The following is a 14,522-nucleotide window of genomic DNA, read 5'->3' on the forward strand; positions in this document are numbered from 1 at the left end:
CCAACCACCTCCAACCACCATCTTCTAACCACCCCCAACCACCTCCAACCACCACCCACAACCACCACCACCAACCACCACCAACCGCCATCTTCTAACCACCCCCAACCACCACCAACCACCACCCCCAACCACCACCAACCACCACCATCTTCTAACCACCACCCCCAACCACCACCAACAACAACCACCACCATCTTCTAACCACCTCCAACCACCAACAACCACCACCAACAACCACCACCATCTTCTAACCACCCGCAACCACCTCCAACCACCACCACCCCCAACAACCACCACCACCAACCACCACCATCTTCTAACCACCAACCACCACCACCAACCTTCAACCACCACCAACCACCACCAACCACCACCACCATCTTCTAACCACCTCCAACCACCCCCACCACCCCCCAATGCCGCCCCCCTCGTCCCCGCCCTCCCCCTGCCCCCTCCTCCGCTCGCTCCGCTCCCTCTCCCTGGACAACGTCTCCTTCTTCTCCTCCTCCTCCTCCTCCTCCTCCCAGCGCCTGGTCGGCGCCTTCTCCTCCCTGGCCCTCCACGCGTCCCGCTTGGAACCCACCTTATCCCGCTTGTCCCGGCTCCACCACCGCTTCGACCTGGACGCGGCCACCCCGGCCAACGGCTACCGCAGCCTGGCGCAGGCGGCGCGGCGGTGCGCGGCGCACGCGTTGTCCCGCGCGCGCTACGTCAGCGCGCACCGCCGCGGCCGCCTGTTCCGCGCCGCGCACCACGCGGCCGAGCTCGAGGCCTACGCGGCCGCCCTGGCGCAGCTGCGGGCGCTGCTGGCGCTGGCGCTGCGGGTGCTGGCGCGGAGCCGGCCCGGGTGCCTGTTTGCCGATGAGGAGGATGGGGATGATGATGGACGTGGGGAGGAAGGGCGGCTGGCGGACGTGGTGCTGCGCGAGTACAGCACGATGCACAACGGGTGCTTCTACGGGCGCTGCTTGGGCTTCCAGGTGAGGAACATGGGTGAGGAACCTGCTATGGGGACATGGGGATGGGTGAGGAACCTGCTATGGGGATGTAGGGTCATTGGGTTGGGTGAGGAACCTGCTATGGGGACATGGGGATGGGTGAGGAACCTGCTATGGGGATGTAGGGTCATGGGGATGGGTGAGGAACCTGCTATGAGGACATGGGGATGGGTGAGGAACCTGCTATGGGGACATGGGGTTGAATGAGGGACGTGGTGTTGGGATGTGGGGTGCGGAGCCGGCCCGGGTGCCTGTTTGCCGATGAGGAGGATGGGGATGATGATGGACGTGGGGAGGAAGGGCGGCTGGCGGACGTGGTGCTGCGCGAGTACAGCACGATGCACAACGGGTGCTTCTACGGGCGCTGCTTGGGCTTCCAGGTGAGGAACATGGGTGAGGAACCTGCTATGGGGACATGGGGATGGGTGAGGAACCTGCTATGGGGATGTAGGGTCATGGGGTTGGATGAGGAACCTGCTATGGGGACATGGGGATGGGTGAGGAACCTGCTATGGGGTCATGGGGTTGGGTGAGGAACCTGCTATGGGGACACGGGGACATGGGGTTGGGTGAGGAACCTGCTATGGGGACATGGGGATGGGGAGGAACCTGCTATGGGGATGTAGGGTCATGGGGTTGGGTGAGGAACCTGCTATGGGGACATGGGGTTGGGTGAGGAACCTGCTATGGGGATGTAGGGACATGGGGTTGGGTGAGGAACCTGCTATGGGGATGAAGGGACATGGGGTTGAGTGAGGAACCTGCTATGGGGTCATGGGGATGGGCGAGGAACCTGCTATGAGGACATGGGGATGGGCGAGGAACCTGCTATGGGGACATGGGGATGGGTGAGGAACCTGCTATGGGGACATGGGGATGGGTGAGGAACCTCCTATGGGGATGTAGGGTCATTGGGTTGGGTGAGGAACCTGCTATGGGGACATGGGGTTGGGTGAGGAACCTGCTATGGGGATGTGGGGATGGGTGAGGAACCTGCTATGGGGATGTGGGGATGGGTGAGGAACCTGCTATGGGGACATGGGGTTGGATGAGGAACCTCCTATGGGGACATGGGGACCTGGGGTTGGATGAGGAACCTGCTATGGGGACATGGGGACCTGGGGTTGGATGAGGAACCTGCTATGGGGATGTAGGGTCATGGGGTTGGGTGAGGAACCTGCTATGGGGACATGGGGATGGGTGAGGGACGTGATATTGGGACACGGGGACATGGGGTTCCATGAGGGACCTGCTATGGGGACACGGGGACATGGGGGCGGTGGCAGCGCCGGGGGTGGCTCTTGGCCGTCCCCTCCGGGTTCCAGACGTGCCGGGACACGGGGACATGGAGCAAGCGGGGACGGTGCCGGGGGTGGGGACGGGGTGGGGACAGGGGCACACGGGGACACGGGGACATGGGGACACAGGGACATGGGGACACGGAGATATGGGGACATGGGGACACCAGGACATGGGGATATGGGGATGCGGGGATATTGGGACACGGGGACATGGGGACACGGAGATATGGGGACACGGGGACACGGGGACATGGGGACACGCGGATATTGGGACACGGGGACACGGGATTGCGGCCGCGTTGCCACACGGGGACATTGGGACACAGACGATTGCGGCCGCTCTGGGCCGGAGGCCACGGGGACACGGGGACACGCGGGGGTGGTGGCATCAGCGCCAGGGCCCAGGCGGTGGCCGTGTCCCCAGCGTGTCCCCAATGCATCCCCACCGTATCCCCAACGTGTCCCCGCCGTGTCCCCAACGTGTCCCCAACGTGTCCCCAATGTGTCCCCACCGCGTCCCCAGTGTGTCCCCAATGTCCCCACCGTGTCCCCACCGTGTCCCCAGCATGTCCCCAGCGTGTCCCCAATGTGTGCCCAATGTGTCCCCAATGTGTCCCCAGCGTGTCCCCACCATGTCCCCAATGTGTCCCCAACGTGTCCCCAACGTGTCTCTAATGTGTCCCCAACATGTCCCCAGCGTGTCCCCGATGCGTCCCCAACGCGTCACCACTGTGTCCCCGCCGTGTCCCCAACATGTCCCAATGTGTCCCCATCGTGTCCCCGTGTCCCCACCGTGTCCCTAATGCGTCCCCAACATGTCCCCACCGTGTCCCCAGCGTGTCCCCAGCGTGTCCCCGCCGTGTCCCCACTGTGTCCCCAGCATGCCAGCATGTCCCCACCATGTCCCCAATGTGTCGCCAGCGTGTCCCCACCATGTCCCCACCGTGTCCCCAACATGTCTTCAATGTGTCCCCACCGTGTCCCCGTGTCCCCACAGTGTCCCCAGTGTGTCCCCAGCGTGTCCCCAACATGCCCCCAACGTGTCCCCAATGTGTCCGCAACGCGTCCGCACCGTGTCCCCAGCGTGTCCCCAACATGTCCCCAGCATGTCCCCAGCGTGTCCCCAATGTGTCCCCAGCATGTCCCCAATGTGTCCCCACCGTGTCCCCACCATGTCCCCAATGTGTCCCCAACGTGTCCCCAACGTGTCTCCACTGTGTCCCCAGCGTGTCCCCAATGTGTCCCCACCATGTCCCCGTGTCCCCAACATCTCCCCCCGTGTCCCCCCGTGTCCCCAGTTCGCGCCGTCCCTGCGGCCCTTCCTGCAGACCATCGCCACCGGCCTGGTGGCCTTCGGGGACAACTACAGGCGGGACCGCACGGGCCTGGGTGAGTGTCACCGCTGTCACCCGCCCCGCTGGTGGCCCTCCCGGCCATGGTGGCCGCCCATCCCACGTCCCCACCACCCCATTGTGTCCCCATTGTGTCCCCATCGTGGTGGCCGCCCATCCCACGTCCCCACCACCCCATTGTGTCCCCATTGTGTTCCCATCGTGGTGGCTGCCCATCCCACGTCCCCACCACCCCATTGTGTCCCCATTGTGTCCCCATCATGGTGGTGGCCACCCATCCCATGTCCCTGGTGCCACATGTCGCCATCCCATGTCCCCACCACCCCCCGTCCCCATCCCAACATGGCCCCATGTCCCCATGTCCCCCCACGTCCCCCCAACATGGCCCCCCATGTCCCCAATGTCCCCATGTCCCCCACGTCCCCCCACGTCCCCTCAATGTCCCCATGTCCCCATTGCCCCAGGGGTGGCGGCCAGGTCGCTCTTCACGGGTGGCAGGTTCGCCCTGGACCCCGAGCTCCGCGGCGCTGAGTTCCCCAATGTCCCCATGTCCCCCATGTCCCTCCATGTCCCCAATGTCCCCATGTCCCCCATGTCCCCCATGTCCCCCCCGTCCCCAATGTCCCCATGTCCCCAATGTCCCCCATGTCCCCATGTCCCCCCATGTCCCCAATGTCCCCAATGTCCCCATGTCCCCCATGTCCCCAATGTCCCCATGTCCCCCCATGTCCCCAATGTCCCCATGTCCTCCATGTCTCCAATGTCCCCAGTGTCCCCCATGTCCCCCATGTCCCCAATGTCCCCAATGTCCCCATGTCCCCCATGTCCCCCATGTCCCCCACGTCCCCCACGTCCCCTCAATGTCCCCATGTCCCCAGGGGTGGCGGCCGGGTCCCTGTTCACCGGTGGCCGGTTCGCGCTGGACCCCGAGCTCCGCAGGGCCGAGTTCCCCCATGTCCCCATGTCCCCAATGTCCCCAATGTCCCCCATGTCCCCATGTCCCCATGTCCCCATGTCCCCAATGTCCCCAATGTCCCCAATGTCCCCAATGTCCCCCCATGTCCCCCATGTCCCCAACGTTCCCAATGTCCCCATGTCCCCCATGACCCCCATGTCCTCAATGTCCCCACGTCCCCCACGTCCCCCAATGTCCCCAATGTCCCCCCACGTGTCCCCATGTCCCCAGGGGTGGCGGCCGGGTCCCTGTTCACCGGTGGCCGGTTCGCGCTGGACCCCGAGCTCCGCGGCGCCGAGTTCCCCCATGTCCCCCATGTCCCCCATGTCCCCATGTCCCCCATGTCCCCCACGTCCCCAATGTCCCCATGTCCCCCATGTCCCCCATGTCCCCCACGTCCCCCACGTCCCCTCAATGTCCCCATGTCCCCAGGGGTGGCGGCCGGGTCCCTGTTCACCGGTGGCCGGTTCGCGCTGGACCCCGAGCTCCGCGGCGCCGAGTTCCCCCATGTCCCCAATGTCCCCCATGTCCCCCATGTCCCCCATGTCCCCATGTCCCCTCCATGTCCCCAATGTCCCCATGTCCCCAATGTCCCCCATGTCCCCCACGTCCCCCAATGTCCCCACGTCCCCTCAATGTCCCCATGTCCCCAGGGGTGGCAGCCGGGTCCCTGTTCACCGGTGGCCGGTTCGCGCTGGACCCCGAGCTCCGCGGGGCCGAGTTCCCCAATGTCCCCAATGTCCCCATGTCCCCCCAATGTCCCCAATGTCCCCATGTCCCCAGGGGTGGCGGCCGGGTCCCTCTTCACCGGTGGCCGGTTCGCGCTGGACCCCGAGCTCCGCGGCGCCGAGTTCGAGCGGCTCACGCAGAACCTGGACGTCCAGTTCTGGAAGAGCTTCTGGAACCTCACGGAGATGGAGCTGCTGGCCGTGAGGGACAGGGACATGGGGACGTGGGGGACATTGGGGACATGGGGGACATTGGGGGACAGGGGGGACATGGGGGACATGGGACATGGGGGACATTGGGGACATGGAGATGGAGGGATGTGGGGGAGATGGGGGGACATGGACATGGGGGACATGGAGGGACATGGGGGACATGGGACATGGGGGACATTGGGGACATGGGGGGACATGGGGGATATGGGACATGGGGGACATTGGGGACAGGGGGGACATTGGGGACATGGAGATGGAGGGATGTGGGGGAGATGGGGGGACATGGACATGGGGGACATGGAGGGACATGGGGGACATGGGGGACATGGGACATGGGGGGACATGGGGGATATGGGAGACATGGAGGGAGATGGGGGACATTGGGGACATGGGAGGATGTGGGGGGAGATGGAGGGACATTGGGGACATGGAGGGACATGGGGGGTCTTGGGCACATTGGGGACATGGGAGGATGTGGGGGGAGGTGGGGCACATGGGGGGACATTGGGGACATGGAGGGACATGGGGGACACTGGGGGACATGGGGGACATGGAGGGAGATGGAGGGATGTGGGGGAGATGGGGGGACATGGAGGGACATTGGGGACATGGGGGGACATTGGGGACATGGGGGGACATGGAGGGACATTGGGGACATGGGGGGACATTGGGGACATGGAGATGGAGGGACATGGAGGGACATGGGGGGACATGGGGGAAATGGAGGGACATTGGGGATATGGAGGGACATGTGGGGACATTGGAGACAAGGGGGGAAATGGGGACATTGGGGGACATGGAGGGACATGGGGGATATGGAGATGGAGGGACATGGGGGGAAATGGGGACATTGGGGACATGGGGGACATGGGGGGACATGGGGGACATTAGGGACATGGAGGGACATGGGGGATACGTGAGACATGGAGGGACATTGGGGACATGGGGGGGAAATGGGGACATGGGGGCATGGAGGGACATGGTGGTGCATGGGGGAGATGGGGACATGGACATGGGGGACATCGGGGGACGTTGGGGACATGGGGGGACATGGGGGACATGGAGGGAGATGAAGGGACATGGGGGACATGGGCATGGAGGTGACCCTGTGTCCCCCACGGTCCCCTCTCCCCTGTATCCCGTGTCCCCTATGGCCCCTGTCCCCGTGTCCCCTATGTCCCTGTGTCCCCATATCCCTATGTCCCCCTGTCTCCTGTCCCCCATATCCCATATCCCCATGTCCCCATGTCCCCCATCCCCGTGGTGTCCCCCTGTCCCCGTGTCCCCGTGTCCCCATGTCCCCATATCACCGTGTCCCTGTATCCCCCTGCCCCTGTGTCCCCATGTCCCCATATCCCCGTGTCCCCGTCCCCCTGTGTCCCCCATGTCCCTGTGTCCTCCATCCCCGTGTCCCCCATGTCCCCCGTGTCCCCCGTGTCCCCCATGTCCCCCATGTCCCCCCGTGTCCCCCATGTTCCCCTCTGTCCCTATGTCCCCCATGTCCCCCATGTCCCCCCGTGTCCCCATGTCCCCCATGTCCCCCCATGTCCCCCCTGTCCCCCCTGTCCCCATGTCCCCATGTCCCCCTGTGTCCCCCATGTCCCCCCTGTCCCCATGTCCCCCCGTGTCCCCATGTCCCCGCAGGGGGTGGCCCGGCTGGCGTCCCCCCCCGTGGGGCTCAGCGTGTCCCTCACGGTGTCCCCGGGGCCGCTGGAGCTGCCCTTGGTGGCCGAGCCGGGCCGCACGGTGGCCATTCCCCCCCCGGTGGCCCACACGGGGCCGGGGCCACTGCGCATGCGGCTGCTGTCGGCGGAGCTGCGACGGGGACAGGTGACATGGAGGGGACATGGGGGGACATGGGGACACCGGGGACATGGGGGGACATGGGGACATGGGGACATGGGGACACACGGGGCCGGGGCCACTGCGCATGCGGCTGCTGTCGGCGGAGCTGCGCCGGGGACAGGTGACATGGGGACACGGGGACATGGGGGGGACATGGGGACATGGGGACATGGGGGATATGGGGACATGAGGGGGACATGGGGACATGGGGGATATGGGGGACATGGGGGATATGGGGACATGGGGGGACATGGGGGGACATGGGGGGATATGGGGGGAAATGGGGGGGACATGGGGACATGGGGGGGACATGGGGGGATATGGGGACATGGGGGGGACATGGGGGGACATGGGGACATGGGGGGATATGGGGGGACATGGGGGGACATGGGGACATGGGGACATCGGGGGACATGGGGACATGGGAGGACATGGAGGGACATGGAGGGACACAGGGGAACATAAAGGGGCACAGGGGACACGGAAGGACATGGGGGGACATGTAGGGACACGAAGGGACACGGAGGGATATGGGGGGACGTGAAGGGACACGGGGGAACATAGAGGGGCACAGGGGACATGGAGGGGACATGGAGAGACATGAAGGGACATGAGGGGACATGGAGGGGACACGGGGGAACATAGAGGGGCACAGGGGACATGAAGGGACATGGAGGGGACACGGAGGGGACATGGAGGTACATGAAGGGACATGGAGGGACACGGGGGAACATAGAGGGGCACAGGGGACATGGAGGGGACACGAGGAGACAGGAGGGGACATGAAGGGACACGGAGGGGACACGGCGGTCCCCACGGTCCCCACGGTCCCCGCCGTCCCCCCAGGACAGCGCGGCGCTGAGCGCCCTGGCCACCCCGGAGCCCTTCCAGCCGTGGCCGTGGTCCCGCCGTCCCCTCCGTCGCGACGTCCCCGCGCTGTCCCCGCCGTCCCCGTCCCTCGTGGTCCATTTCCACGGCGGCGGCTTCGTGGCGCAGACGTCGCGCTCGCACGAGCCCTACCTGCGCGCGTGGGCCCGCGAGCTGCGCGCGCCGCTGCTGGCCGTGGACTACGCGCTGGCGCCCGAGGCGCCCTTCCCGCGCGCGCTCGAGGAGTGCTTCTACGCGTACTGCTGGGCGCTCAGGAACTGTCACCTCCTGGGTGAGCTGGGGACACTTGGGGACATCATGGGGACACGTGGGGTACCTGTTGGGAGAGGTGGAGGGACATTGGGACACATTGGAGGGACATGGAGGGACGTTGGGATGGGTTGGAGGGACGTTGGGATGGGTTGGAGGGACGTTGGGATGCAGGAATGGTCCCTTCGAGGATGCTTCTACGCGTACTGCTGGGCGCTGAGGAACTGTCACCTCCTGGGTGAGCTGGGGACATCATGGGGACACTTGGGGACATCATGGGACACTTGGGGACATCATGGGAGAGGTGTTGGGAGAGGTGGAGGGACGTAGGGATGGGTTGGAGGGACATTGGGATGGGTTGGAGGGATGTAGGGATGCAGGAATGGTCCCTTCGAGGATGCTTCTACGCGTACTGCTGGGCGCTGAGGAACTGTCACCTCCTGGGTGAGCTGGGGACATTGGGGACACTTGGGGACATGTTGGAGGGATGTAGCGATGGGTTGGAGGGACGTAGGGATGGGTTGGAGGGACGTAGGGATGCAGGAATGGTCCCTTCGAGGATGCTTCTACGCGTACTGCTGGGCGCTCAGGAACTGTCACCTGCTGGGTGAGCTGGGGACATTGGGGACACCTGGGGACATCATGGGACACTTGGGGACATCATGGGAGAGGTGTTGGGAGAGGTGGAGGGACGTAGGGATGGGTTGGAGGGACGTAGGGATGCAGGAATGGTCCCTTGGAGGATGCTTCTACGCGTACTGCTGGGCACTGAGGAACTGTCACCTCCTGGGTGAGTGGGGACATTGGGGACACTTGGGGACATCATGGGAGAGGTGTTGGGAGAGGTGGAGGGACATTGGGACCCATTGGAGGGACATGGAGGGACGTACGGATGGGTTGGAGGGACGTAGGGATGGGTTGGAGGGACGTAGGGATGCAGGAATGGTCCCTTGGAGGATGCTTCTACGCGTACTGCTGGGCGCTGAGGAACTGTCACCTCCTGGGTGAGTGGGGACATCATGGGGATGTGATGGGGTAGCTATTGGGAGAGGTGGAGGGACGTTGGGATGGGTTGGAGGGACGTAGGGATGGGTTGGAGGGACGTAGGGATGGGTTGGAGGGACGTAGGGATGCAGGAATGGTCCCTTCGAGGATGCTTCTACGCGTACTGCTGGGCACTGAGGAACTGTCACCTCCTGGGTGAGTGGGGACATTGGGGACACTTGGGGACACGTGGGGTACCTGTTGGGAGAGGTGGAGGGACATTGGGAGAGGTTGGAGGGACGTTGGGATGGGTTGGAGGGACGTAGGGATGCAGGAATGGTCCCTTCGAGGATGCTTCTACGCGTACTGCTGGGCGCTGAGGAACTGTCACCTGCTGGGTGAGTGGGGACACGTGGGGACACTTGGGGACATCATGGGACACTTGGGGACATCATGGGAGAGGTGTTGGGAGAGGTGGAGGGACGTAGGGATGGGTTGGAGGGACGTAGGGATGCAGGAATGGTCCCTTCGAGGATGCTTCTACGCGTACTGCTGGGCGCTGAGGAACTGTCACCTCCTCGGTGAGCTGGGGACACGCGGGGCCTTCTTGGTGCCCCTCCATGGGGCTGGCTCTCCATGGGGCTCTTCCTTGATGTCCCTCCATGGGGATGTCCCTCCATGGTGACCCTCCATGATGTCCCTCCATGGGGCTGTCCCTCCATGTGGGACCTTGGGGCCCCTCCATGGAGATGTCCCTCCATGGTGCCCCTCCATGGGGCTGTTCCTGGATGTTCTTCCATGGGGGACCTTCTTGATGACTCTCCATGGGGATGTCCCTCCATGGGGCTGTCCCTCTATGGGGATGTCCCTCCTTGGTGTCTCTCCATGGGGATGTCCCTCCATGGGGCTGTTCCTTGATGTCCCTCCATGGTGACCCTCCATGGGGCTGTCCCTCTATGGGGATGTCCCTCCTTGGTGTCTCTCCATGGGGATGTCCCTCCATGGGGCTGTTCCTTGATGTCCCTCCATATGGGATCTCCACGATGTCCCTCCATGGTGATGTCCCTCCATGGGGATGTCCCTCCATGGGGATGTCCCTCCATGGGGACGTCCCTCCATGATGTCCTTTCATGGAGATGTTCCTTGATGTCCCTCAATGAGAACCTCCATGGTGACCCTCCATGGGGCTGTTCCTGGATGTTCTTCCATGGGGGACCTTCTTGATGACTCTCCATGGGGATGTCCCTCCTTGGTGTCTCTCCATGGTGATGTCCCTCCATGGGGGATGTTCCTGGATGTCCCTCCATTGGGGACCCTCTTGATGTCCCTCCATGGTGATGTCCCTCCATGGGGACCTCCATGGTGCCCCTCCATGGGGCTCTTCCTTGATGTCCCTCCATGGGGACCTGCATGGTGACCCTCCATGGAGATGTTCCTCAATGGGGACCTCCATGATGACCCTCCATGGGGCTGTTCCTTGATGTCCCTCCATGGGGACCCTCTTGATGACCCTCCATGGGGCTCTTCCTTGATGTCCCTCCATGGTGACCCTCCATGGAGATCCTCTTGATGACTCTCCATGGAGATGTCCCTCCATGGGGACCCTCTTGATGTCCCTCCATGGTGTCCCTCCGTGGTGCCCCTCCATGGAGATGTCCCTCCATGGAGATGTTCCTTGGTGTCCCTCCATGGTGATGTCCCTCCGTGGTGCCCCGCCATGGTGATGTCCCTCCATGGAGATGTTCCTTGGTGCCCCTCCATGGTGATGTCCCTCCATGGGGATGTCCCTCCATGGGGCTGTTCCTTGATGTCCCTCCATATGGGATCTCCATGATGTCCCTCCATGGGGATGTCCCTCCATGGGGATGTTCCTGGATGTTCTTCCATGGGGGACCTTCTTGATGACTCTCCATGGAGATGTCTCTCCATGGGGACATCCCTCCATGGGGCTCTTCCTTGATGTCCCTCCATGGAGATATCCCTCAATGGGGCCCTCCATGGTGACCCTCCATGGTGACCCTCCATGGGGCTCTTCCTTGATGTCCCTCCATGGGGATGTCCCTCCATGGGGATGTCCCTCCCTGGTGACCCTCCATGGGGCTGTCCCTCCATTGGGGACCTTCTTGATGACTCTCCATGGGGATGTCCCTCCATGGTGATGTCCCTCCATGGGGACGTCCCTCCATGGTGATGTCCCTCCATGGTGATGTCCCTCCATTGGGGACCTTCTTGATGTCCCTCCATGGGGCTGTCCCTCCATGGGGACGTCCCTCCATGGGGATGTCCCTCCATGGTGATGTCCCTCCATTGGGGACCTTCTTGATGTCCCTCCATGGTGATGTCCCTCCATGGGGATGTCCCTCCATTGGGGACCTTCTTGATGTCTCTCCATGGGGATGTCCCTCCATTGGGGACCTTCTTGATGTCCCTCCATGTGGACGTCCCTCCCCGGTGACCCCGTTGTCCCCGCAGGCTCCACGGCGCAGCGCGTGTGCCTGGCCGGGGACAGCGCCGGGGGCAACCTGTGCCTGGCCGTGTCGCTGCGCGCGGCCGCGCTGGGCGTGCGCCGGCCCCACGGCGTGGTGGGGACCCTCCGTGGGGCTGGTCCTTCATGTCCCACCATGGGGACCCTCCATGGGGACGGCCCTCCATGGAGATGTTCCTTGATGTCCCTCAATGAGGACCTCCATGATGTCCCTCCATGGGGCTGTTCCTTCATGTCCCTCCATGGGGACCTCCATGGTGCCCCTCCATGGGGATGTTCCTGGATGTTCTTCCATGGGGTACCTTCTTGATGACTCTCCATGGGGATGTCCGTCCTTGATGACTCTCCATGGAGATGTCCCTCCATGGGGATGTCCCTCCATGGGGATGTTCCTGGATGTTCTTCCATGGGGTACCTTCTTGATGACTCTCCATGGGGATGTCCGTCCTTGATGACTCTCCATGGAGATGTCCCTCCATGGGGATGTCCCTCCATGGGGATGTTCCTGGATGTTCTTCCATGGGGTACCTTCTTGATGACTCTCCATGGAGATGTCCCTCCATGGGGTTGTTCCTTGATGTCCCTCCATGGTGACCCTCCATGGGGATGTCCCTCCTTGGTGTCTCTCCATGGGGATGTCCCTCCATGGGGGATGTTCCTGGATGTCCCTCCATTGGGGACCTTCTTGATGTCCCTCCATGGGGATGTCCCTCCATGGTGATGTCCCTCCATTGGGGACCTTCTTGATGTCCCTCCATGGGGCTGTCCCTCCATGGGGACGTCCCTCCATGGGGATGTCCCTCCATGGTGATGTCCCTCCATTGGGGATCTCCATGATGTCCCTCCGTGGTGATGTCCCTCCATGGTGATGTCCCTTCATTGGGGACCTTCTTGATGTCCCTCCATGGTGATGTCCCTCCATGGGGACGTCCCTCCATGCTGACCCCGTTGTCCCCGCAGGCTCCACGGCGCAGCGCGTGTGCCTGGCCGGGGACAGCGCCGGGGGCAACCTGTGCCTGGCCGTGTCGCTGCGCGCGGCCGCGCTGGGCGTGCGCCGGCCCCACGGCGTGGTGGCCGCCTACCCGGTGACGCTGGTGCGCGCCGCCGTGTCCCCGTCCCGCCTGCTCACGCTGCTCGACCCGCTGCTGCCGCTCGGGGTGCTCTGCAAGTGCCTGAGCGCATACGCGGGTGAGGGGGGACACGGGGGGACATTGGGGACAATGGGGACGTTGGGGACAATGAGAGACATGGGGGGACATGGGGGGCGTGGGGGACATGGGGGACATTGGGGGACATGGGGGATTGGGGGATGTGGGGGACATTGAGGGACGTGGGGGGCGTAGGGGACGTGGGGACATGGGGATGGAGAGACATGGGACATGGGGGACATGGGCGTGGGGGACATGGGGACATGGGGGGACTTTGGGGGACATGGGGGACATGGGGGGGCATTGAGGGACATGGGAGGATGTGGGGGGAGATGGGGGACATGGGGGGACATGGGACATGGGGGACATGAAGGGACACAGGGGGACATGGGACATTGAGAACATGGGAGACATGGGGGACATGGAGGAACAGGGACACAGGGGACATGGGGGACATGGACATTGAGGGACACAGGGGACATTGAGGGATATTGAGGGACATGGGGGACATGGAGGGACGTGGGAGACATGGGGGACATGGGGACACAGGACATTGAGGGACATAGCAGGACATGGGAGACGGACATGGGGGGACACTGAGGGATATGGGGGACATTGAGGACATGGGGGACATGGGATTTTGGGGGACATGGGGAACATGGAGGGACAAGGGTCATGGGGGGACATGGGGGACATTGGGGGACACGGGGGACATAGGAGACATAGGGGACATGGGGACATGGAGGGACAAGGGGTATCGGGGGACATGGGGGACATTGAGGGACATGGGGGACATTGACAACATGGGGGCTCATGGAGGGACATTGGAGGACATGGAGGGATATGGGGACATGGGGACATTGGGGGACATAGACATGGTGGAGCATGGGAGGACATTGGGGACATGGGGGGACACGGGGGACATGGGGGGACATGAGGGGACACGGGGGGTCCCCATGGCCGTTTTGCGTCTCCCGGCAGGCACGGACGATGACGGTGACGGTGCCGGTGACGGTGACGGTGACGGTGACGCGGTGACACCGTCGGAGCCGCCGGGCGCCGGGCGGCTCCTGTCCCGGCTGCGCCGTGGGGCCAGCGCCTGCCTGGGGGCCCTGCGGGCGCCGTGGGGCCGCGCGGGGACAGGTACCGCGGGGACAGCGCGGGGACAACGTGGGGACAACGCGGGGACAAGGCGGGGATGGCTTGGAGGCCTTTGGGGACATTTCGGGGGCAATTGTGGCACCTTGGGAGGCCTTGGGGACACTTTGGGGACATCTTGGGGGACTTTGAGGACATCTCAGGGGAGTTGGTGGCACCTTGGGGGGCTTTGGAGACACTTTGGGGACACTTGGGGGCTTTGGGGACATCTCAGG

At 63.8% G+C, this 14,522-nt stretch overlaps 1 protein-coding gene across 1 annotated transcript; it reads left to right on the top strand.

Moving 5' to 3' along the window:
* Positions 1-419: 419 nt before the first annotated feature.
* Positions 420-14,292, top strand: LOC148590828 (hormone-sensitive lipase-like; the record flags this gene model as incomplete). Its single annotated transcript, XM_088538424.1, has 7 exons — positions 420-983; positions 3,601-3,691; positions 5,393-5,538; positions 7,195-7,380; positions 8,242-8,554; positions 12,962-13,189; positions 14,131-14,292. Coding segments are annotated over exons 1-7 (1,690 nt in total), but the record flags the coding sequence as incomplete, so codon positions are not given.
* Positions 14,293-14,522: the final 230 nt, after the last annotated feature.

The sequence above is a fragment of the Tinamus guttatus genome, unplaced genomic scaffold (assembly GCF_059628265.1).
Source record: "Tinamus guttatus ecotype Peru unplaced genomic scaffold, ASM5962826v1 Tinamus_guttatus_pri_ptg001086l, whole genome shotgun sequence".
In the NCBI taxonomy this organism is placed as follows: Eukaryota; Metazoa; Chordata; class Aves; order Tinamiformes; family Tinamidae; genus Tinamus; species Tinamus guttatus.